General features: G+C 38.9%; 2 protein-coding genes across 2 annotated transcripts in view; one reads left to right on the top strand and one right to left on the bottom strand.

Moving 5' to 3' along the window:
* Positions 1–77: 77 nt before the first annotated feature.
* On the bottom strand, positions 78–18,189 carry PRAS40 (Proline-rich Akt substrate 40 kDa). The gene is made up of 4 exons (XM_064681920.1): positions 17,659–18,189; positions 1,320–2,517; positions 816–1,006; positions 78–747 (listed from the first exon to the last, which is right to left on the bottom strand). The coding sequence occupies exons 1-4, from the start codon at positions 17,905–17,907 to the stop codon at positions 634–636; spliced, it is 1,752 nt and encodes a 583-aa protein (XP_064537990.1). The 5' UTR covers positions 17,908–18,189; the 3' UTR covers positions 78–633.
* Positions 18,190–18,594: 405 nt separating this feature from the next.
* Positions 18,595–22,776, top strand: part of phyl (phyllopod) — a 68,836-nt gene continuing 64,654 nt past the window's right edge. The window contains exon 1 of the mRNA XM_064682052.1: positions 18,595–18,740. Within this exon, the coding sequence (XP_064538122.1) occupies positions 18,616–18,740 (125 nt within the window). The 5' untranslated portion in view covers positions 18,595–18,615. The remainder of the gene's footprint in view (positions 18,741–22,776) is intronic.

Genomic DNA, 22,776 nt, shown 5'->3' with positions numbered 1-22,776 from the left:
GAAAGACATATAACTCTTACAAATTTGAAGAATTTCAAGTAACTATATCTAATGAAATAAAATAAAACTTTGTGGCATTTTATGTTTGCAGTTTTACACGTTGGTTGGTCGTGTGCATTTTGTATTTGTATGTTTTGTATTTGTATTGTATGCATCGAGATATATAATTAATTCATTGTATAAACTAACAACATCATCAGTTAATTAATTAATTCCAAATGTGACAGCTGACAATGCCGAACACTTTTCGTACGTAGAAGAAGAAAAAAAAGAAATACACATTTCACAATTCGTCATCCAAACGGAGGATCACGAATTTTTCACTTAAAAAAATAAAGCAAGAAAAAAAGTGTAGGGAAATTACATGAAATTACTTAAACTTTTTGTTGCTTAATTAAATGTTAGGGTGCATATGCATGTGTGTATGTGTATGTGTGTGTGTGTTTTTATAAAGATATATAGTATGCGTGTGTGTGTGTGTTTGATGAAGGCGCTTCAAGTGTCCAAGTTTTTCGTTGAGCAAACTAATTTAGTTTAGAATAAACAGCTGAGTTCTTTCTTGTGTTTTTTTCTTTTTTTTATAACAAATTATTAAATACGTTGATTCACGTAGTTGTTGTTGATTCAAAACAATTAGATCTGGGAGCGCAGACGGGGGCGTGGCAAGTCCCCAAAAACAGCCTCGCCATGCACGCTCTTGGCCAAGGCCTTGATGCTGGCTGCTATGTCCACAGTATTGTCCAGAACCTGCAATTGGCGATACGCACGCAAGTTAAATTCAGTTTCGCTTTAGCCATTATTTACTGTAAACTCACCTCCTCATCCTCGAGCAGAACATGCTGCTGATTGTTATTGTTATTGGCACGTTCCGCCAACGGCGAGTTGGCTATCTCCACGGGCAGACTCCGGGCAATGTTGGCATAGAGCAACTGCGCCGAGATGCCACGTCCGTCGGCGCCAACGCCCCTCATCGCTATGGGCAACGAGCTGTCCAAGTCGAGGGCATCTGTAAAGAAAGACAAAAACGAAAATATGATTAAATCTGGAGCTGAAGAAACAAAAGAATTGATAGAAATTTAAGTTATTTGTTTATATAAAACTGAAATGATTGACTGATTGATTGACGGATGATAAATTTAAGAACTAATTGGCAATTTTATATAGTTAATTTTGGTGAAGCAAGTGGACGCTTTGGGAAATGTTTGTCAAATGATTGTATGCAATGTTCCTTCAAAGATCTTTGTAGGCATTCATTTGGGGGACGTGTTTTATACTCTACAGAAAGTTTATTACATTTGGAGGCATCTGGCTGCTCTTACCTTCCGCCTCGTCGGCATCGCTCATGTTGTCCTCGTGCTGTTGGTGCAACTGATGCTGCTGCTGTTGGTGCAGCCGCTGATAGTGCTGCTGCTGCTGCTGCTGATAGATGGGCGATGTCTGGGTGACTCCATCGACATCCTCCAGATCGAACAGACAATCGTCGGCATCCTCTGCGCTCGTCGCGGCGGCTGCAGACGGCTTGGCCAGCAGCAGCGTGTTGTTGGCAACAGCCGAGGCCTGCTGCTGTTGTTGCCTGAAGGTGGGGCTGTTGCCCACGCTCATGGGCGTGGCTTCTGGTGTGGCAGGCGGCGTATCAAAGTTGGACATTTTGCGCGTGGTTAAAATGGTGGCGCTGGGCAGCGGCTGCTGTTGCTGCTGTTGCTGCTGCAACGACGACGCATCCTGCGTCAAGGGCAAAAAACTGGGCGGCTGCAATAGTGGTGTAGTGGGCGTGGTAGGCATGCCCAGCTCACGCCGGCTGCTTATGGTATTGCGACGTCGCCCACCCGGGCCGCCGGCATAGCCAATGTAGCCACTGCCGCCGCCCGTCACCTCCAGGGCAACGGGCATGGCACGATCGAGCAGCTCGCATGCCTGTTCAGGTATTTGCTGTATTTGACGCGCGAGGAGCGCCCCCTCCTGGTCGCACTTCTCGCGAAAGCTCTTGAGCAGCGCGAACTGCTGCTCCGTGTAGCGTTCGATGCGCTCATTGGTCTCATTGATCTCGGACTGAAGGCGCGCCTGCTGATGTGCCTGCAGCTGCCGCATACGCTGCAGCCGCCCATCGAGTGGCGCCTGGGTGGACATTGAGCCAATGCTCAGGTTGGACGAGGAGCTGACAATGCCCGTCGACAATGCTGTTGGTGTCGGTGGTGGCAAAGTGACAACGGATGTTGCCCCACCGACTGGCGCAGCATCATCGTTATCCATGATTAGTAGCTCAAAGGCCTCCGAATAGGATTTATGGCTGCGCCGGATCGCTAGCTGTTCGTTGCTGCACAACAGCTGGCTGTTGATGAGGTAGAGTGTAGGCGTGGCGCCAGCGCCGGCCGTCAAGCGTTTGGCACACAGCACCACCTTGCAGTTGATGCAGAGGCACAGCTGCCAGCAGTGGCCAGCTACGTTCAGAGTGAGGCTGTATATTAAATCACGCTGATTGATGGCATTTATGGTTAGATCTGGAATGGGACCATATGCCTGAAAGGTAAAAAGGAAACAGACAATATATTAGTTATAAGTTACTCGATACAGGATACTAGCTTTGAAGAGCAGACAATAATTCTACTCTCATGAAAATCGCATAGAAGGGCGATATTTTGGAGGCAAAGGGCGAGTTAGGTAGATTAAGAAAAAGGGCAGGGAGAATAAGAAAAATAGGGAGGAAGAGAGAGAGAGAGAGAAAAATGAAAAAGGGAGGAGGACGGGAGAGAGAGAGAAAAAAAGAAAAAGGGAGGGGGACGGGAGAGAGAGAGAGTAGACAGTTAGAGGTCAAGTGATACAGAATAGAGTAAGAACGAAAAAGGGCCCAAGGGAACGATAAATGGAGTAGGAGACAGAACGTAAGAGTCAACTAAGATGAAATAATACGAGACAAGGAAACAAGGTAAAGAAAGACAAGAGACAGAAACGAAGAGCGAGGGTAAGATATATAGATAAAAGAGAACAAGGTTAAGAAAGACAAGAGACAAAAACGGAGAGTGAGGATAAGATATACAGATTGTAGTTTTTTCGAAATATCAATTATACACAAGAACATCAAGCAAATTTGTGAGCCTTACTTGAAGTCACGTAAATCACATAGAAGACGATTTTAAAAATGTTTATTATTTTTCAAACGACTATTTATTATAAAATTAACACCAATTTGCATGTGTCACAGGAGAAAATGTAAGTAATATCAGATCGTAATTGGCTAAGCCAGGTTAAATATACTATAGACTAAATGGATTTGTATAGCTTATTGCATACATTTAAACCACACTTTACTCAATTCAGTTCAGTTTAAATAGAATAGTAACTAATTTGTCAACATCTTTGCTGGTCAATAAATAACTGATAAGCATTGATTTTGATAACGATAACAAAAGATAAAGTACGCCCATCAATTTTCGGATCGATTGCAAAGAGTTGCCAACTTCTGCATTGTCAGGCTTTGCGCAATGTTCGGTAAATGTTAATGGCGAGAAGTGTTGCCAAATATCTGCATAAATACATATATAATTGCTGATTAATTATCGAGCTTAAGTGATTGTTTTTTAATGTTTCCTTACCGTTATCGGCTGGTCAATGGCTGATTAGCGGACAGTTTTGTCAGCGACAATCAATTATTATTCATTTGAATTGCAACACAAATCGAAAGCAGTTGGCAACGCCAGACAGCTGTTAAAGTTTAAACAGCAAATTCTATATATACATATAGAAATATACATATATATAGTTGTATTTGAGGCAAGGCGCACAGTAGTTCAAGTGCAAATTTGTCAATTATGTTTCAAAGAATGTTCAAGTCAAGTGGGCGACGTTTGTCTGGCCCGCTTATCAAAATAATAATAAGAAAAAGAGAAGAGAACAGAGCAGAACGGAGCCAAAAACCAAACAAGTAAACAACAAACAATTAGTGCAATGGCAAAATGTTGTAGGCACCGAAAAGAAACAGCACTACTTGTATTTTCTATTTGTTGTTGTCGTTATTTTTTGCAGCATAATTATTGGCACAATAGAATCAGATACCCCTCTCTCGTACATAAAAATAAAAACCTTGTGGCAAAATGCTCGTGTAGGGCAAAAAAAAAGACTGTCAAACAAGCAAACAGAAAGATAGCATTAACGTAAGCGCTTCAAATTGTCTTTTGATTACAATGATGGCTACAAATAAACATACTCTATATATGTGTATACCCTGTAAGCAGTCGTGTTAAATAGGGTATCTCCTTACACTCTTCGAGTATTAGGCAAATTATTTATCGCTAGAAATTACAACTTTAGGAAACTTAGGTTTTATCCTCTTTGTATTATTAAATCGAAAAACAAACTAATTTACTGTTGGTGAAAGAGATTTTCTTTATTTTAGAAGAATTTAAATTATCAAGAGCCCGTTTTCTATAAACCTAAGGCTTGAATAGACATTTTTCCATTTTCTATCGTTATCTATGATAACTCCAAAGACATGGAGAAGAGTTTCTATTAAATATAACCCTATTTTGGACTTAAGAAGTTTTGATATTTGTACATATATACAATATTACAGTTACAGGGTATTTTATAGTCCACGCTTATCAGGCCAGTTTAGTATTCGGACTGTAGCACGTGTTGGCTGTGTGACAGCAATGCTAAATTTGACACTCAGTTTAAATACAAAACCCTCTTCAACTGGCATATGCATAACCCGACAATGAACTAACCGACAAATCGACCGACAGAGAGCGAAAATTAAATTGAATTAAGGTATAAAATGCAAACGTCAACACAAATCAAATAACAATGTGTTCTGTCTGGTTTTAGCTTTTGGTCTGCCCTGGTCAGCAATTCTCATCTATTTATTGTGTGTGGACTAGATAGATGCAACAAGATTATCATCAACATCAACAACATCATCATCAGGTGGAATTAAATGCATTAATTAAATAAACAACATGTCACAGCTGTCAGTTTTATATATTTGTTATATAGTATATAAATTCCCATCATTTATGTAAAGTGTTTCGCATTATCTAAGCGCTTGTGTAGCACTTCCGCATTTCCAACTGCAATTGACCCCAGTGCCAAAATGTTTGTGTGTGTCACCGGGCGTTATCTACATATCAGCGTAATAAACTGATTGAGGTCTAGTTTTTCAGGTATTTATGCAAGTAAACAAAGCACTTTAGCATGATGTCAAGGTAATTGGGAGGTATCAAAGGATGCTCCTCGTTTATCTGGTTGTTAACTATTTGGCAAAAAAAAAAACAACACAGTGTTACCACACCTCATAGATTTGCTATTGATATCAACATCAACATAAGGCGTTCTCACAGCAGTTCAAAATTGATCAAATCTATTTGACTCGAAATAGGAACTTTGCCAGGTTAATGAACCGCTATTAAGGGTTAAACATAGACTTGGCGTTGCCACACAGCTGCAAATAACCCTTACATTTCAAATGAGCTTTAAAACTGCTAACTAACATGAGCTTTAAAACTTCTCATTAACATGAGCTCTACTTCTGCTAACTTAACATTGAAAGTTAAAATTTGTAAAAATCTAAATTTTTATTTAGTTATTATGGAAAACTCTCGTAAGATAGTGTTTTCCATATGTCTGCCATTTATATGCCTACATTTGCATGTTTTGCATTAAAATTATTGACTTCAAGTGTGACCATGCTCTTTTGTGCAGTGTGTACACACTCTCGAGTGCCGCAAATTGTTGTTAAATGCCGCAAATAAAATTTGTTGCGCATGTAAATTTTAACGACTTGTTTACTTGGTGCTGTAATATCTAATCAGCCAAGACACTTATTATTTTTATGTACTGTTTTTTTCTCTTTTCTTTTTTTTTTTTTTTGGTGCAAACAGAGCTGTGTACAAAAACAAAGCAAATGCATTCATTAATGGCAAGTGTTGTTGGGCATTACAAATAATATTGTTGTTATTTGCGTTTCTGTCGCGCCTTTAAACCCATTCATATATACTATATATCATTTTACTGGCCATGTTTTTGCATGCTGCTTCTTCTACTTGGTTCATATCTGTTGTCGCTGCGGTTATTTGCCGAGACTTTGCAATTGCAGTTTTATGATCTGTTGTCATTGTTAGAGACAGTTCTTGTTGTCGCTTTGCCATTCTGTCTTATTTACCGAGGTTTTTATGGTAACCGCCGCCGACTAGGCCCGCACGTCTGGACGTTTGTGTGAGTGTGTGTGTGTCAATATACCCTGCACTTTTTGATAGTGGGTACAATGGGGTCCTTATCTGAAGAATCTTGAGACAGATTTATTTGACTATTGATAACTCCTTCAATTTTCCCAAATTCAATAACTATCGAAGCCCTGTTCCTTGAAGCATATTCAGGAGTATCAGGAGACATCACAAATTTGTTATACAGATTCTTGTGTGCCCTAAGAATACACTTATCAAGTGTACGATAAATATCGATAACCAACCACTTTATTTGTAGCATAGTTCAAAGCATATAAGAGCTAAGCATACTTAACATGCCATATATAAGTACACTTATCGCATTAAGTATCCTTTTCCCGTACACCCAAAATAGACTTTTTTAAAGGTACAGCTTCAATTTTTGCTATATACGAACATTAAAACAGCAAATTTCAGTTGTGAGCATTACTAAAGAAGTTATTTAAAACTTAGTTTTGCATAGTGTGGATAGTGTGGCGCGCAAAAGTAGATAGATATAAGTGCACAGGCATGCTATGGCCTTTTGTAGCTGAGTACAGGGTATCTGGTAGTCGAGCACACTCGACAAGCGCACAAGCTACTTGTTTTATACATATTTTTTATTCGCACTTGCTAAATGTAGACAACTGCATCCGTTCGCCACCCCCAACCGCTGTCTATTTGCACAAGTTGGCAACTAGCATTTTGTAACGCGCATCTTGTTGCAATGTGCAAAATGTCAATGACTTCCACACGGCCTGCAGCGGCAATAACAATTGAAGCCCAGCAGCGGCAACAGTCAACAGTTGCCGTTGTTGTTGCTGTTGTCGCTTAATTAACACAAAGCAATAACAATTGTTGACTTTTTGTTAATTGAAACTAAATGCGGTCGCTGTCGCTGCTAATTATGTGATGTGGCGCCATCTAGCGCCCGCGCCCTGCACATGCGACTAATTAAATGGCCATTTATATTGACGCACACACACACACACACAAGTGTTTGTGTGTATATTTATGGCTCATTTGATTAATCGTACTTGCTCTATGCCAAAAACAAAAAGCATGCTAATCGACTCATACAAAATAATAAATAAAACATCGCATGTTTTTCTTCTTCATTTTTTTTTGTTCGCCCGCCTCTGCCAGGGCGAAAACGGAAGAAACGTGCTGACGCGCACGTAACGAAAGGCAGCAGCTGACAGGGAATATCGGAAATCAATAAAAAAAATAAATATAGAAGAACTGAAAACGTTTTAATGCAAATTGCAAGGCATGACAAATGCTGAACAGCTGACTTTATCAATAACAACATTTAATAACAGAGCACTGGCAGCAGCGGCAAATGTTAAAGCTTTTACAGCGGCATACTGTAAAATATGAATTTAACATTTTTGCACAGCACTGTAAGCTGCACCTTACGCAACATGAGCTTCAGCAACAGTTTATTGCTTACCCGCGCCGCTTGTTCAATGAATTACTAAGAGCACTAACAGCAGTGTTAACATTTTATTAACATACTACTTTAAAATTTTTGCAGTGTAATTTGCAGCCTACGCATAAGCTTCAGCAACAGTTTATTGCTTACACGCTAGTCCAATGTATTTGCAAGCGTTATAACAGCAGCAGGGTTAACATTATATTAACATACTTCTTACTGCAGCTTAGGGTATGCCAAATAAATTTCTAGCAGTTGTTAACAGCAGCCTACATTTGCTCAATGCTTATCAAACCGAAAGCATGTCAAGTTCCTAAAATAACAAGCATCTCAAACTGCATACAGACTAAACTACCATTCAATGTATCCCAGACTGCGTTGCACTTGAAAATGCCTAAACAAATAAATAAAAAACAAACCAATTGTAATTCATATCAGACTGTCTGGCTGTGGCCGCCTCCCCCGACACGTGGACCCCGTTTGCCCGTCTGCTGAGCACCATTTATAACAGCTCGCCTGCTGCTTATGCAACAACAAAATGCAATGGGCGACTGTTGAGCATTTGCCATAAAAATAAAACAACTTCAAATAATAATTTGCACATTTTGCATAATTTATATTGTAGTTTATGGAGGTTGTTGTTGTTAATAATAATGTTGTTTGTTTCAAATATAATTGATTGCCCCGCCATTAATTATATGCATGGCGTTAGTTTACTAAGTGGTTCTCAGACTGGGCCAGAATGTCAAATTCGCAGCATTTTCATTAGCTATGAGCGACGTCAAAACAAAAACATGCGAATTAAACTGTAACGCCCATGGACTTTTCGCAACAGAGTGCTGTATGTGTACATATTGCTTACAGAGCGCTACTAAGAGCGACAATATGTTATTAACAGAAGTTGACAAATTGTTGGCTGTATATTAACAGACTCCATTTACGATAAAAAATATGCGAATTTAACTGTAACTATCATTGGTTTTTCGTAACAGAGAGCTGTATGTGTACATATAGCTTACAGAACGCTGCTAAAAGCGGCAACAGAGTTTTTAATAGTAGTTGGCAAAATGTTAGCTGCTTATTAACAGAGTGCATATAGCATAACGTTCATTGGTTACGCATATCGCTTACATATTGCTGCTAAAAGCGACAATATGTTATTAACAGCAGTTGGCATTATGTTGGCTGCTTATTAACAAAGTGCATTTACAGCAATTTTTACTGTAGTTGGCAGCTTTATTGACATTTACGTTTAACAGTTGCTCATTTAACAGCAGTCTCATAACATGGCTTCTACCTGGAGCTACGCTACTTATTTGATAATAAGAAAGCAAATAAAGGCGCCAACTAGTTTATAAGAGCGTGCCACAGGCCGCAACTAAGTAGCATCTTTTGGCTCGTCAACTTGTTGCATGGCCCCACTCGTCAACAGGCTCATGATTAACGCTTGGCGCGACTTGCGACAATGAAAATGTTGTTGGATCCATTTCTTTTGTTTATCTGTCGCCCTATCCCCCTTCTTTCTCTCTTGCTCTTTCACTCTTGACGCATTTGCCTTTTGTTTTGTTTTTCTAATTCTATTTTCGTTGGATTCTTACATGTTTTTGTTTTAATTGCACTGTGATAACTCGGTTCGCTTCGTTTCGTTTCATTAGCCAAAAAAGAAAATAAGTTGTAAACAAATCAACGCACAAAAGAAACTACGAAAATAATCTTTTATAGATTTTGCCCAGCTTTTTGTAAGACCTTTTTTTTTTGTTCTTTGTTTTTTTTTTATTTTTCGTTTCGGTTTGCTTTCGGCTCGGGGCGCGACTTAGTTCGGCCCCGTCGCTCACAAATAATACCATTTTTTGCTATATTATTTTGTTCCCTCTCTCTTTCGTTTCCTTCCTCTTCTTCAGCTGGTCGGTGTGTTTTGTTGATTTTCTGCCTTGCGTTTATTTTTTTCTTTTTTCGGAAAGCGCAAACACATTTTGCCCAGATACGTCGTCGCCGTCGTCGTTCGGCCATTATCATAAACAACAATTTTAGACAGCTGGGGCCCAGGGCTTTACGCGTGCGGTAGGCGTGGCGGGCCTGTTCGGCTGCTTCTCTTTGGATTACGAACGAATCGCCAATTCGGATTCCGATTCTTTTCCGTTTGTTTTTTCTTCTTCTTCTTCACTCGCTTGTTTTTGCAGTTCTTTTTTTTTCAGTTTGCCTGTTTTTGCTATTTTGGTGCCGGGTGCTCAGCAAAAATTTTCCATTGGCTTTTGGTTTTGTCTTCAGTTTGAGACTTTTATTCCTTACATGATGACTCACACTCACACGCACGCACACACACACACGCACATATTAACTTGGGTTTACATGTTGTTGATGACACAACTTGTTAAACATAGATGTTTGGCGAATTTCAGCCCGAGTTGACATAGCATTGGCCAGGCCAACAGGATTATTTTGTCTTCTTTTTGAGACATGGCACATTTGAGTGTGGCTTATATGGGTGCTTTACTGTGGCTTATGCAAGGGACACATCTTATAAATATTTATGGTATAATTTGGAAGATTTCTTTCTTGTTTAACAAACAGTGCAATTTTTTGTAATTTTCGAAAATACAATAATACTTTCTTAAAGTTTGGAAATAAAACTGTTTCAAACATTCAGATGTGATTTTCGATATCTTAAAAGATGAACAGGTTTTACCTGAAACCGTATGTTTTAAAGTTTTCTGTTAAGGAGGATTGTTTTCTAGACTCAATTAGCTAGAGGATTAAGCAAAGTAACAGAAAAGAAGTCTTTGAGATCTAACATAATGAATATTCCTGGGAACAAGTTGTAAACAAGTTATTCGATTAATATCTCAGATTTTTTGATATTTGGTTTCCAGCAATTGGTCAAAAGCTACCGAGATCTAAACTAATTAGAAGTTGATTAGACTTGACAGCGTGGTAATATTCATACTTCCAAAACGATAGAACTTTTAAGTATATCATAGGGTAATGGTTTCTGGGTTTCTATAAGTGAAGTACCAAAATATTAAGTTTTTAAGCAAGTGTCTCCCAGTTCTAATAATACTCTGTAGGGTAGAGTTTTTTGAGATTGAACAGAATAAAATGTGATCGAATGCAAAAGAAAGTAATTTTCTGGTTTCTAATCAATTTTGTTATTGTGAATTGCTTAAAATATCCGATGAACATATAATGTTCTGATCGAAGTGCAAGAATTGCCAATAGTTGAGTAATATTATTTGAGTCATGGCTTTGTTGATATTTCCATCTCTCCCACTTACTCTCTCTCTACATTTGATTCGCGTTTCTTATCAAGTGCAGTCTGTGTTTGTGTAGCGTTTCAATGTCGTTTCAAAACAAATTCAAAAAATCTGATAAGTCGTAAACCCAAACAACTCAGACCCGGTCTGCTGGCTAAGTCAGCCAATGGCCCCTGGATCCAATCTATGATTAAGTGTTTACATAGTTATTTACTAATAAGGGTCGTCCGTTTGCTTAGTTAAAACGTGCGCACGTGTGTGCAGGGCCCGAGGTTCTAATGCCTATATGACGTCTGATTAGGCATATATATATACAGGGTATATTTGTACTGTAAGTATATATTGAGTGTGTATAATAAAAGCTAAAACCCATAGACCTGGTGCCATGTAGACGCGCTCATAACAGTAAATTAAGCGCAACAATGTTTACACACCGGCTGCGGACCGGGTCCGGTTTGTATACCCTGTACCAATTGAAAATCAGATAAATAGGGTATATTTTCGGAGTCAATCTCGAAAGCTAGAGTCATTCGGAACAGAACAAGTTTATCTTTTTTTGATAGCTCCCTAAATTTTGGAGGTATTAGCTTGATTTTTGGGCATACTTTTATTTGCCATCTTTAAAATATCCCAAAGCTCGGACGCTAAGAAGAGAAGTTTAGAGTAAATTTACAAAGGGAGGCTACAGGGCAACTCCTAGTTGTGCACACTCGCCGGCGAACGGCTTTTACTTGTTGTTTTTTTCTTCTTTACTTTTTTTTTATTGTCTCACCTAGCCCATAGATAGGCGGGGGGCGTGCCGGGTCAACGGGCCGGGCGCGTTATCTAAAAACTTTGACAAACAATTTTCGTTTGACGTGCGTTGTTTGTTTAGCGAGTTGGGCCTATGGCCATATCTTTAACAGACACACACGCGTACAGAACTAGGTGTGTGTGCGTGTGTGTGTGTGTAACTCAAATTTAATGTACAAACAGCGGCGAAATTGCGCGATGTGTATGTGTCTGTGTGTTTGTGTGCGTGCTTGTGTGTCTGGCTGTGCTTTGTCGTCGTCTGCAGTTAATTGTTAGTTTATAATATGAGATCATCTTTTGGGGTCTGCTTATCGCTTTGACATTTGCTTTAAGCTATTATTTTTTTCGGTGGCTAACTAATTTGATAAGCGCGGCTATTTATAGTTTCTTCTTGTTTTATGAAATATTTATTTGTGCGTCTTTAAATTAATACAATATATAAAATGCAAAAGACAAGACAAGCCCTCTTTAACAGATGTTATGTTAAGGCGCTGTTATGTTGTTGCACCTAAGCGACTGTTAAGCAACAGCTACCGTTTAACAGCTGCGCCATTTTACTTAAACTGTCGTTTATGTAAATATTGTTGTGCGTGTATGTGTACGTGTGTAATTCTAGGTGCACTTTATGCATGCGTGTGTTTGTTCAGTGTTGTTTTATGTTTATTTGCAGCAAACAAATCTCAGGCCGCACATTTGACACAAATTCAGCGCCATTGTTAGTAAATATTTATGCGAGCAGGCAGGCATTTGTGTGCGGCAGAGGGGAAGCGAGGCGACCCTCCTTCTAAATCACCCCTTACACACACACACACACACATACACACACGCGCGCGAATTGAAGCGAGCGTGAAAAGACAAATTTCTCGTAAAAATATTCGAAAAAAAGCTACGCTGAGCCAAAAGGTGTTTTCATTTTCTATTCGCTTTGCGATTGTTGTTGTTGTACGTTTTATTTTTAGACATTTGTGAATTTATAGTTTTGTTTACATGCAAATTGGCAGCACTGGCAAAATGGCCACTCGATGCATGTGGTCAATGGCTGCTGTCGCTGCGAGGTCTGTTAAGAGGTTAAAAGTTTAACAGCGTGCGTTTAACGCTCATTAAAACAATATGGCAACATTGGACATTTGTTGTTGCTGCTGCTGCCTTCAAGGTTATATTTGTTAAAGATTAACATTGGTTTTCAATTAAGAGACACGCGCTGCGCTGCTAGAACGAGACAGAACGAGCGAGAGAGAAACAGCCCGCTGCTTTCTTACAGTAACATTTGTGGGCAGTGACTGTCAAACTTTGACCTACTGCGCTGTGAATTGCAATTTTGTTTCAAGTGTTATTTTGTTTATTTGTCCTTGCGCTTTAAGCTTACCATGCAATTTTTAAAAATGCAGCGCTTCGTGTTATCGATAACAGACGCTTTAAAAATGCAAACAATGTGTCATCGACGCAAAGTGGACTTTTTTTTGTTGTACACTCTAAAAATATTCATTTGGTTTTAATTATTTGTTGTCGTTTTTGTTTGACTAGTTAGGTTTCATTATTAAAAAATGAACAGTTCACTTGGGATTAAACACCCTTGCAAACACATTTGAACTGCTCGCAAGTCATTCAGAATCTCTAAAAGCTGTTTATCGCATAAGCGTGCAGTATATTAATTCTGATTAAAAAATTATATATGCATATATAGAGATAATCAATTCAATCAGTGCAATTAAAAAGCCATACAGTATACAGTTTGAGAGCGACAATATATTTTATAGAGATAACATACAGTTTGATAAGTACTGCTTAGCCACATAGAGTACAGTTTGGCAGTTATTATACATGCCGTTTTAGGTGGTTTGACAGCCATTGAGCTTTACAACCGCTGATAACAGCAGCTGCGACAAAAACAGTTTTCTTCAACTCCCTTTTCTTTCATTGATTTGCACTTATCATTTTACTATTCTGTTTTGCGCAGCACTTCTTACACTCCATTTGATAATAACTATTTTTAGAGCTTTGCATTGAACTGCATCTAACATAAGTCGCGCTCTCTCTCTTTCCCTCGTCTCTCTCGCTCACTTTGATTGATTGACTTTTAAGTGGGCAGCTTGTGTTTAAAAATGGTTTTCTTGGTTTCGTAAGCCGATCTATAAATACACTAATTATGCATATGAAAAATATATACATTTATCACATTTATATTTTAATATCTTTATTTTTGCTGTTATTGTTATATGAAAACTTGTTTTCGCTCAATTGAAATACATTATTTCACAGCGTTTTGTCATGCTAATTAAAATGTCGCTACACATTTTTTACATACAGCGAAAATAAGTTCGCCGCATGCAGGTGCGGCGAATAACTGAATGCTAAGCAGCAGCAGCCGACGAAGAGACAATACAGATATTTAAAAAATAAAAGCAACAAAAGAATATTAAAAATATATGAATCTAATCATAAATAAATCAATTAAAACACGAAACAAGCGACGCGACACGACGTCAGCAACAGCAGCAGCAAAGCGCATTGTTGTTGTTTTTGCTGCTGCTGTTGTCGTTTTTACCGTTTGATAACCTAGAAAAGCGACTCTAGTGTGAGTTTTGCTTTTCCATGTGGGCGCACGCTTTGGGTGTTAAGTGTTGCGACTGGACTAACTAATATTGATAAGAGTTGCGCATGTGCGTGTTTGTGTGTGTATGTTTGCATGATGTTAAGCTGCGCTTGCCGGCAACAGCAGCGGCATATTGACAGCTGTGCAAACAGCTTGACAGCTAGCGTTTATTTTATCTCAAAGCTCTTAATAACAGCGTGCATTCCTAAACCCACCCTGCTGTTAACTTAGCTATGTAAGTTTAACAGGAATCCCTGCGAGCATAAGAGTGCAAGCTTGGATGAACAAGCATTAACAGCTAAGCTGCGCCTGTTAAGTTGCTTGCGGTAACTGCAAACAGCTGTCACCAGCAGTAACAAGGCTCAGCTTCTGCTGCGCTTACTGTTTTTGTTTCATTTAGTTAAATTTAAATTTAAATTAATTTTTTATTGCCACCTAATGGATGAATGCAATGCACAACAATTTTAAATCTTAAATAGCCTTGTTTATAACCGCATTTTGGACGCGTTTTTGTTTTTTTTTATGCATAATTCCAAACTCTTAACAATCAAACAGAGGCCTACGCATCAATACTTGAAGGCAAACTAATGGTGTGCGGAGGGGGAGGGGGAGTGGCTGTTAAAGAAGCTGCTTGTCAACTGCTTTGTGCTGCGCTGCGGGTAAGCGCCTGGTCTGTCCTACACCCTGCCCTACATATGACGAGCTGGTCCCTCCTCTGCCCCGCTGGCCATTGGTCGCATTTGGAAATCTCGAAAACTTGTTTATACAACAAAATGTATAAACAAGTTTTTTCTGCCGCTGCTGTTGTTGTTCTTGTTGCTGCCGCAGTTGTTGTTGTTGTTTTTTTTTCGGCTGCTGCCTTCCTTCTTTGCTTCGCTTGTGTTTGTCGTCAGTTTCGTAATTTATTCTAAAAGCGTTCCGTTTTGGGCTCGCTATATAGAGAGAAAATACATATTTATGTATGCACATATATGTACAGAAGTATACACAGATATATATATCCACATATGTGCCGATATGTATTTGAATACTCGCTTTTTATAAATATATACAGCTTTTTTTTTGTTTTGCGCTTTGAATTATTCAAAATAACACTTTTGGTCTATTTGCCAAGCGCGCGTTGCTGTTGCTATTGTTGTTGTTGTACGCCTCAGCGCTTTTTGAAGTGGGTGCAAAGCAATAGCAGCAGCAGCAACAACAACAATAAGAACTTTTGCACGATCTCCAGACCGCAACAAAAACAAAACAATAATAATAATGCATAACAATTCAATTTCCATTAAAATAAACGCATAATGCAAACCCACAAGAGAGGCGCGTGTGTGTGTGTTTGGTGGGAGGAGGGAAGCGGGGTAAGTCGCTTGCGCAATGGGTGTGGCCAGCAGCTGCTTAACATATGCATGCCAAAACTGTAGTTGAAGCTTCGCTTCTGTCAAAGTTTGAGCGTCACTACATAGAGTGGGCAGCAGCATGCCTGTCAAACTGTGACACGTGCAACCGGCCCCGGGAACAGCGAAAGACCAAAACAGAGAAACAGAAACTGGCGACTACAGCTGTTGTTTGATTTAACCTTGAAAAATCGACACACACACACACAGATACAGAGCAAACTTTTTTTTTTTTGCAGTTTTTACGCGTGTCTCGTCTTGTATAGAAGTATTTGGTTTTTTTGTTGTTAAATTTTTTTGTTTCAATTTTTTAGCCGAGTCATCTCCAAAAAAATCGAGTTAAGATATTCAAGCATTGCTCATTGTCTAAAAAAGAGGCAGAATTGAACTATATATCAACATATCGAATTTAGGTTTATAATTCCGATCGCTAAATATGTAGAACTTTTCTTATTCAGAGGTGATACCAGATCGTAGAACATTTAAATTAATGAAAACTCTATCTATAACATTTGTAAAAAATTAAACTGTATGTGCTTAACTTTTTTATATTACGCTAAAGAATAATAATTTAATACAAATATAGTTTTTATATAGACCTGACAGCTGTTCCCATCTATTAGGTATTTCCAAAATATCTAGTTATTAGATAGTCCCTTTTCAATTTGATTTCTTGAACAATTGTTATATCTTTCGATTCAACTCGCGTTTTCTTTCCATTTACTTTTTGTTGCTTATCACAGTTTCTGGCGGGTTTCAGTTTCTACATTTACTTCTCCATTTCTTGATTCCTAACACAATTCCCAGTCATACACTTTAGCTTATAAATGTCGTATTTCATGTTTACCTGAAATATCCCATACTATTGACAAGTTTGTATATAGAATTTAATGTAAATAAGAATCGGTTTTGAAAACCTTTTTGGTTCTTCAGGGGGGTTCCTAACCATCTAAGACATCACTCTAAAATACAAATATTTGGTATATGTATACTATATTTAAAATAAAGGAAATTTTCTTTATATTATTCCTATATATCTCACAGAAAACGAATTGAGTCACTTGCTAAGTTCGAAATAAGAATTATAGAAATAATCTATCTGAAAGATCTTAAAACAAAACTGAACAACAAATGAGCGACGTTTAAATAAACAAGTATGAAATGTTCCTAATGGCATCAATTGACCCCCGCATGACATTACGGTAGGTAACAAATATAAAATGCTATAAAATTATGCAAATTGCATGAAGTAGGCGTGGTTTTTAAGGCACAGGGTGTGCGGGAAGAGGCATAAATCATACAAATGTAATGTAAGTCATAAATAAAAATCATCCCGAAATGAAAGCAAGCGGAAAAACTAAAAATACAGCGATCGGTTAAAAATGGGCAGAATACAAAAAAAAATGTACGAGTACAGAAAATAGGCAGGCAGAGAGCGTATACAGGGTGTCTCTGGCGAAGGAGTAGGCTAAACAGGTGTAGGGTAAAATCAACCAGTGCACACACACACACACGCGCAAACTGTTAACTGTGCATTAAATACACCAACAAAAAAAATGTACCAATTGTCAGGCAAAAGGAAAAGGCAATTTCTCAGGCAAGTAACAACAAAAGGCGCAGTAGTTTTTTTTGTATGTGCTCATGAATGACCCTATTTTGTTTTTCTGCTCCTCGCACGCTGCTTCACTATCGCATACATATCTATGTGTTTGTGTGTGTGTGTGTGTCAAGAATAGGCAGAAAACAGCGGAGGAAGCGGCCGCAGCAGCGTTCGGGCCGGCACACAAAGCATAAAGAACGATAATACATACACACACACACACACACGCACACGTGCACAGCATACATATGTATGTAGTTGGGCCCTATGCTGCGTGGAAAATGGTTACGCTGCGCATAAAGCACAATGCGATAAAATGCTTAAAATTAAAATTAAAATACACACATACGGACATTCGTATGCATTTTTTGTTACACTTAAATAAATAAATGCTGTTACACTTACATGCTTGAAGAAATCCATAAAAATGCTGTGGTAGATAAAATCCCTTGGTAGGTTTTGCACAAATCTCTGCAAAAGCAGCGCTGGCAGCGCAGCCTCGCCGGCTCCTGCGCTGCTATTGTTGTTATTATGATTATTATTATTATTGCTGTTGGCATTGCCAGCCCCTCCGGAGCCTGCACCACTGCTCAGGCTGCGCTGCAGCTGCGGCGAGGTGGCATTAAAATTCAAGCAATTGCACGAGATCATCATGATTAGTTTTGATTTTTGTTGTTGCTATTGTTATTTAACGGTAACGTTAACTGCTTTTCAACTTCACAACTTCAAAATGAAAATTGCACGTTTGTATTTTGCGTGTGATTTTATTTATTATCGTTTCTGGTTTTGTGCGTGACTTCCTCGTTCGTCCTCTTTTGCGTTTTGGCTGAAGCGGCGCGGGCGCGTACAAAATCACTAATAAAACACCCACAACTAACTCAGTTCAGCATTTTAGCGTCCGTCCCGTTCAATGTTATTTTTTCGAATGAAGAGTTCGATTATCGAATTGTCCGATACCTTGCAAAACGTTGTGCAGCCAACATCACGCTGCTGAAAATATGTTAGCTGCAAGACCGGCAATTCCGGTATGTTAACGTGCTGTTGTCCGAAATTAAATAGTTTTGTGCTTATATAAAGCAAATAGCTTATGTTATATTAATTAAGTTCTATTTAGCTAGCTAATTGATTTTTCATAGGGCAGTATTATTCATATCTCGCATTTTACAACGCTAGCAGCACGCGCATTTATATTAACATAATATGTTAACGCATAAGTGCGCATGTTAACTCAACAAGTTACCGTTAACGCAAATAGGAGTCTGTTAACGCGGTGGTGCGCCTTTCGGCGCACTGTTTAAATATATATCGATATATTATGCTAGATTTACGGTTACACTGTTCTGGAATCAGCTGTTTTGGGAAATGGCGCAAATTTTTAAGGCTTTAATTAAGTTTTCGTGTTGTGTGAGTGTAAAATATGCTGTTAAAGTGTTAAATTTATTGTGCTTGCTTAAGTGTGTATCCTATTTAAGGGTTTCGACAATAAGGTATGTTTAAATCTTGTACTAATTTTATAAGGTCGACAGTAATCTGATTTGCACCTGCTTTAAATGGTCTAACTGGGCTTTTTTGCTACCTTAGCTTGGATATGTATATAAAAAATGCATTTAATTCTCTTGCACTTGTTTTGCTGTGAATATTGCCAACTCTTTTCGCGTGGCGCTTGATTAAATTCAAAGCTCGAGTCGGTGGCTGCGGCAAAACATCAAAAATGCATGTAACTAGCAGAAAAAAAAAATTAAGAAGCAGAACAATGACAACAGCAACAAGCACGGGACAGAAATCATAAACACCGACACGTGCCTAGGTTTGTTTGGAGGCAATGCTCATAGTCCAGTTACCTGCCTTTATAATACTCCGTGCCCATTGAAGGCGCGTCAAAATGGGTATATTGCCGTTGGGCCTTTGTGTGTAAGAGGCGAACCCATAAAATGTAAATATTTTCATAATCAACAGCAACAAAAAAGGCGAGCTATTCATGTCCACCTGTCTGTCCGACCGTACATATGTCCATTCGTCTGCAAGGACGTGCTGTTCTTAGCCTAGAGAGACTAGAGGCATTTAGAAATAAGTTTGTCGCACAAGTTTCAGGAGCTGTTTCCGAATAATATCGATTTTCAGCCTTTCTTTAATCACATATTATGTATATATTCAATTAACTATTTAATTGTATTATAAACTTTTTGGGACTGTGTTAAATATTATTTTCAGCCATTTTTTTCAATTCATCATATCTCAGACAAAACCGATAAATATCGATTTTCAGCTTTAGTGTAAATATCAAGTATTTAGATTCGCCCGAAGCAAACATAGATCAAGATTAGTTCACTTGTTGGATACCTAGCTTAGTTGACTTATTGAATACACGCTTGTTGGACAACTTCCGCGAAATTAATAATATTCAATAATATTATTTAGCGTTGTACAGGGTGACTCGAAGAGGCCTAGTCGCTGCCGCGGCGTACAGGGTGTCTTCACGTCGCGCACCTTTGATAACCAAGCGCTCTTCACTCCATATTTTTTGTCGCTGCTTCTGTTTCATAAATAATACGTCCCATTTTTTGGCACCTGGACCGCGGGGGCAGCAGTTGAGGGCGCATGCAGCAATTTGACGGCTGTGGAGCATCAGCCTAATGAAAGTGTCGGCTAGCTGGTTCCTTATGTGTGTCTGCGAGTGTGTGTGCGAGTGTGTGTTGTATATAGTTTGTAACTAGCGACAACTTCTTTGGCCTGTAATTGAAATTGCGCGGCGTGCGCGGCATTAAGTCATAAAAACAACAACAGCAACAACAACAACAGCAAACAAGCACTTGAACCAGTTTGTCACACTCTGAGGCCAGGCACGTACGCGCCAAGAGGTCAAAACGCACTTGGCTCTTGGATCTGGACACAGCGCCAGGGCCACAAAAAGGCCCAAGCAAAATTGTGAAATTTTCCTCCCCCCCTCCCCCGTTCCGACCAACTGTAAGATTGTGCGTGTGTGTGTTTGGGTCATTAAAGGCGAGCGTAGAACAAGTTGCCACAAAATTCTGGCTCAAAATTTAATGAAGGTCTTCAGTTCTGCCGAATCGTTTACCCGGCAGCCACTGTCATAGCTCCGGTCATCATTCGTGTAAGTTCCAGCTTATGTAATACCCATAATGCCACCGATCCATATAGCGTCCATTGACTCGAACTCCCAGCTTCTGGTCAAGTGTCAGCCAAGCCCAATGCAGCAATGCTGAGAATCAGGCTGCGAAATTCTGCAGATAATTTTAAAGCTTGAGCTTGCGATTACCAAAGGCAGTGGCGATTTAAAAAGGAAGGCAACTAAGCTGGATTGGTTCCCAAAAAGAAGATACCTGTAAAAATTTCACTAACTATTCGTTTCCGGCACAAAATGATATTCATATGATGGTCTTTTAAAGTCTACCGCTAAGAAAAGAGACCAATAAATTTATGGAATTCAAGCTAAGCTAATCGTAGAGCTATAAAATTATAATCAATATTAATTCGATTTAGTAACATGTTCATAATGTCACCAAAGAAGCGATGATGAACTAAGTCTAAAAGACTTTTACACAGCATAACATAAGGCGATCAAAATGGGTTTGAACCTAGCCGGTTCGAGCCTGGTATTATTTAATTTTTGTTACTATGGAAAAAATTAATATATTCATATAGTCAAAAGTGACAATGAAGGATTTTACGAAACGCGAAATAATATAAACTAATGCAGTCCAATAAAATGAATGAAAATGAACCAAGCTGGTTCAAACTTGGTACTTATATCCAAATTTTTTGTATCTATGCATTCGAGTTATAGCAATTCTAATGTGGCAATGGAGGAGTTTAGGAACCATCCAATAATATTAACTGATGCAGCCCAATACAAAGCGACCAAATTGGGTTTGAACCAAGCCGGTTCGAATCAGATATTGTTTAATATTTTTAGCTATGCATAACATTCATATATAAATTTACATGCATTTTAATGCCAATTGAGAAATGAAGGAACCATGAAATGATATTAACTAACGCAGCCGAATATAAGGAGTATAAAGGCGGTTTTGAATCAAGCTGGTTCGAATCTGGTTCTCGAACCTGGTGTTCTTTAAATATGAATAAAAGTCATATGAATTCAGATGATGTAAAGTGATAATGGAGGAGTTTAGAAGCCATGAAATAATATAAACTAATGCAGCCCAATACTTGGCAAACAAGGTGGGTTTGTACCAAGCTGGTTCGAACTTGCCATTGCATAAATGTCATATAAATTTATATGCTCCAATTTAAAGTGTCGATGAAAGATCTAACAGCAGAAATTAAATGAAGTACTATCGATTGAATTCCTCGAAAAAAGAGTTGTATAGCAGGATACGGGCTGGAAACCCAGGCGAATTAATGGATCTAGCAATGCTTTAGGCGCAAGTTGTCAGTGCTAATAAATTGTAACTAATATTAATCAATGTATTTTCGAGATGTTTAAGTAAAACGCACAAGTCCGCCTCTTGATAAATTATACATTGACTTCTGCACCGCCTACAAAAGCTTTTGGGTACTCGTTCAGTTTGTTTGTTTTTTTTTCTTCTCTCAGTCCAATAAGATGGGCACATCCTTTCCCAGCGATCTCGAGCTCTTGCTCTTGCTCTTGCTCTCTTGAAATTTGATCTTTTCGCTGTGATAAGGAATTGAGAATAAGGCGCAGAGCCAGCCAGGGACAAGGAAATGCTATTGCTTAAAACGCTGCGGCTCCCTATTGTCTTTAAGGACCTTTTATGCAGCCTTGGGGTCTTATCAAGGCGACCAAACTTGGGACGCTCTCTGTCGTCTCTCCCGTTTCTCTAGCTGGTAATACAATACTTTTGGGCTGCAGCTCCTTTTTAATTTTTCGCGAGAATTTAAGGCGGAGGTGCCTTGGTGCCTTGCCTTGGTCCCGGCTCCGTTTGGCTTGGTCTAACCGTGATCCTCGCGCTATCCTGGCTGCTATTATTGTGTCAGCAACTTTATAAATTGCGCACAAAAACAAACCGCCCGCAAATGCCAGCCCCGAAAACAAAACAATACAAATAAAAATAAAACCAAACGCGCTGGCAATCTGTGTCCTGTGCGCTGCGTCCTGAGTCCTTCATTGTTGTTTCGCTGCTGCGTTTGGTGCTGCATGTCCTGAATGGCAATCAATCAATTGCGCGATCCTTAACCATATCGATATCGATTTACATAACGCACTCGCGGCACGTTCGAATCCAAGGGAATTCCATTGATTGCTAGCGGAGGGAGAGTAGGAGAAAAGGAGCCGAGGGATCGGGGCGTGTGTTATGGATATGTTAGAGATCGTGCGCAGATTAATTGCGGTGGTAATATCATAATTCTTAATTGATGTAAATATTATTATTGCCATGAGAAATGATCCTTAAATTGAAATGAGTTTGTGGGAGGGCATGGAAACGGTGTGTTCAGCTATTGAAAGCATAAATCTCTGTAACTCGGGCCAAATATTTCTGTTTGTTTTTAGATTGTGCAATAAAAAGGCCTTTTGGTCAC

The sequence above is a fragment of the Drosophila montana genome, unplaced genomic scaffold (genome assembly GCF_035044405.1).
Source record: "Drosophila montana isolate Dmon_TW-CO22-7 unplaced genomic scaffold, ASM3504440v1 contig_2438_1, whole genome shotgun sequence".
NCBI classification, from domain to species: Eukaryota; Metazoa; Arthropoda; class Insecta; order Diptera; family Drosophilidae; genus Drosophila; species Drosophila montana.
This window is presented reverse-complemented; position numbering and strand designations above follow the sequence as displayed.

Excerpts from the sequence above, each read along its gene's own strand:
- PRAS40 (XM_064681920.1), bottom strand. The coding sequence starts at position 17,907 with ATGATGATCTCGTGCAATTGCTTGAATTTTAATGCCACCTCGCCGCAG. Across the intron at positions 2,518-17,658 it reads TTATGGATTTCTTCAAGCAT|GCATATGGTCCCATTCCAGA; the intron begins GTAAGTGTAACA and ends TTTACCTTTCAG. Across the intron at positions 1,007-1,319 it reads CGATGCCGACGAGGCGGAAG|ATGCCCTCGACTTGGACAGC; the intron begins GTAAGAGCAGCC and ends CTTTCTTTACAG.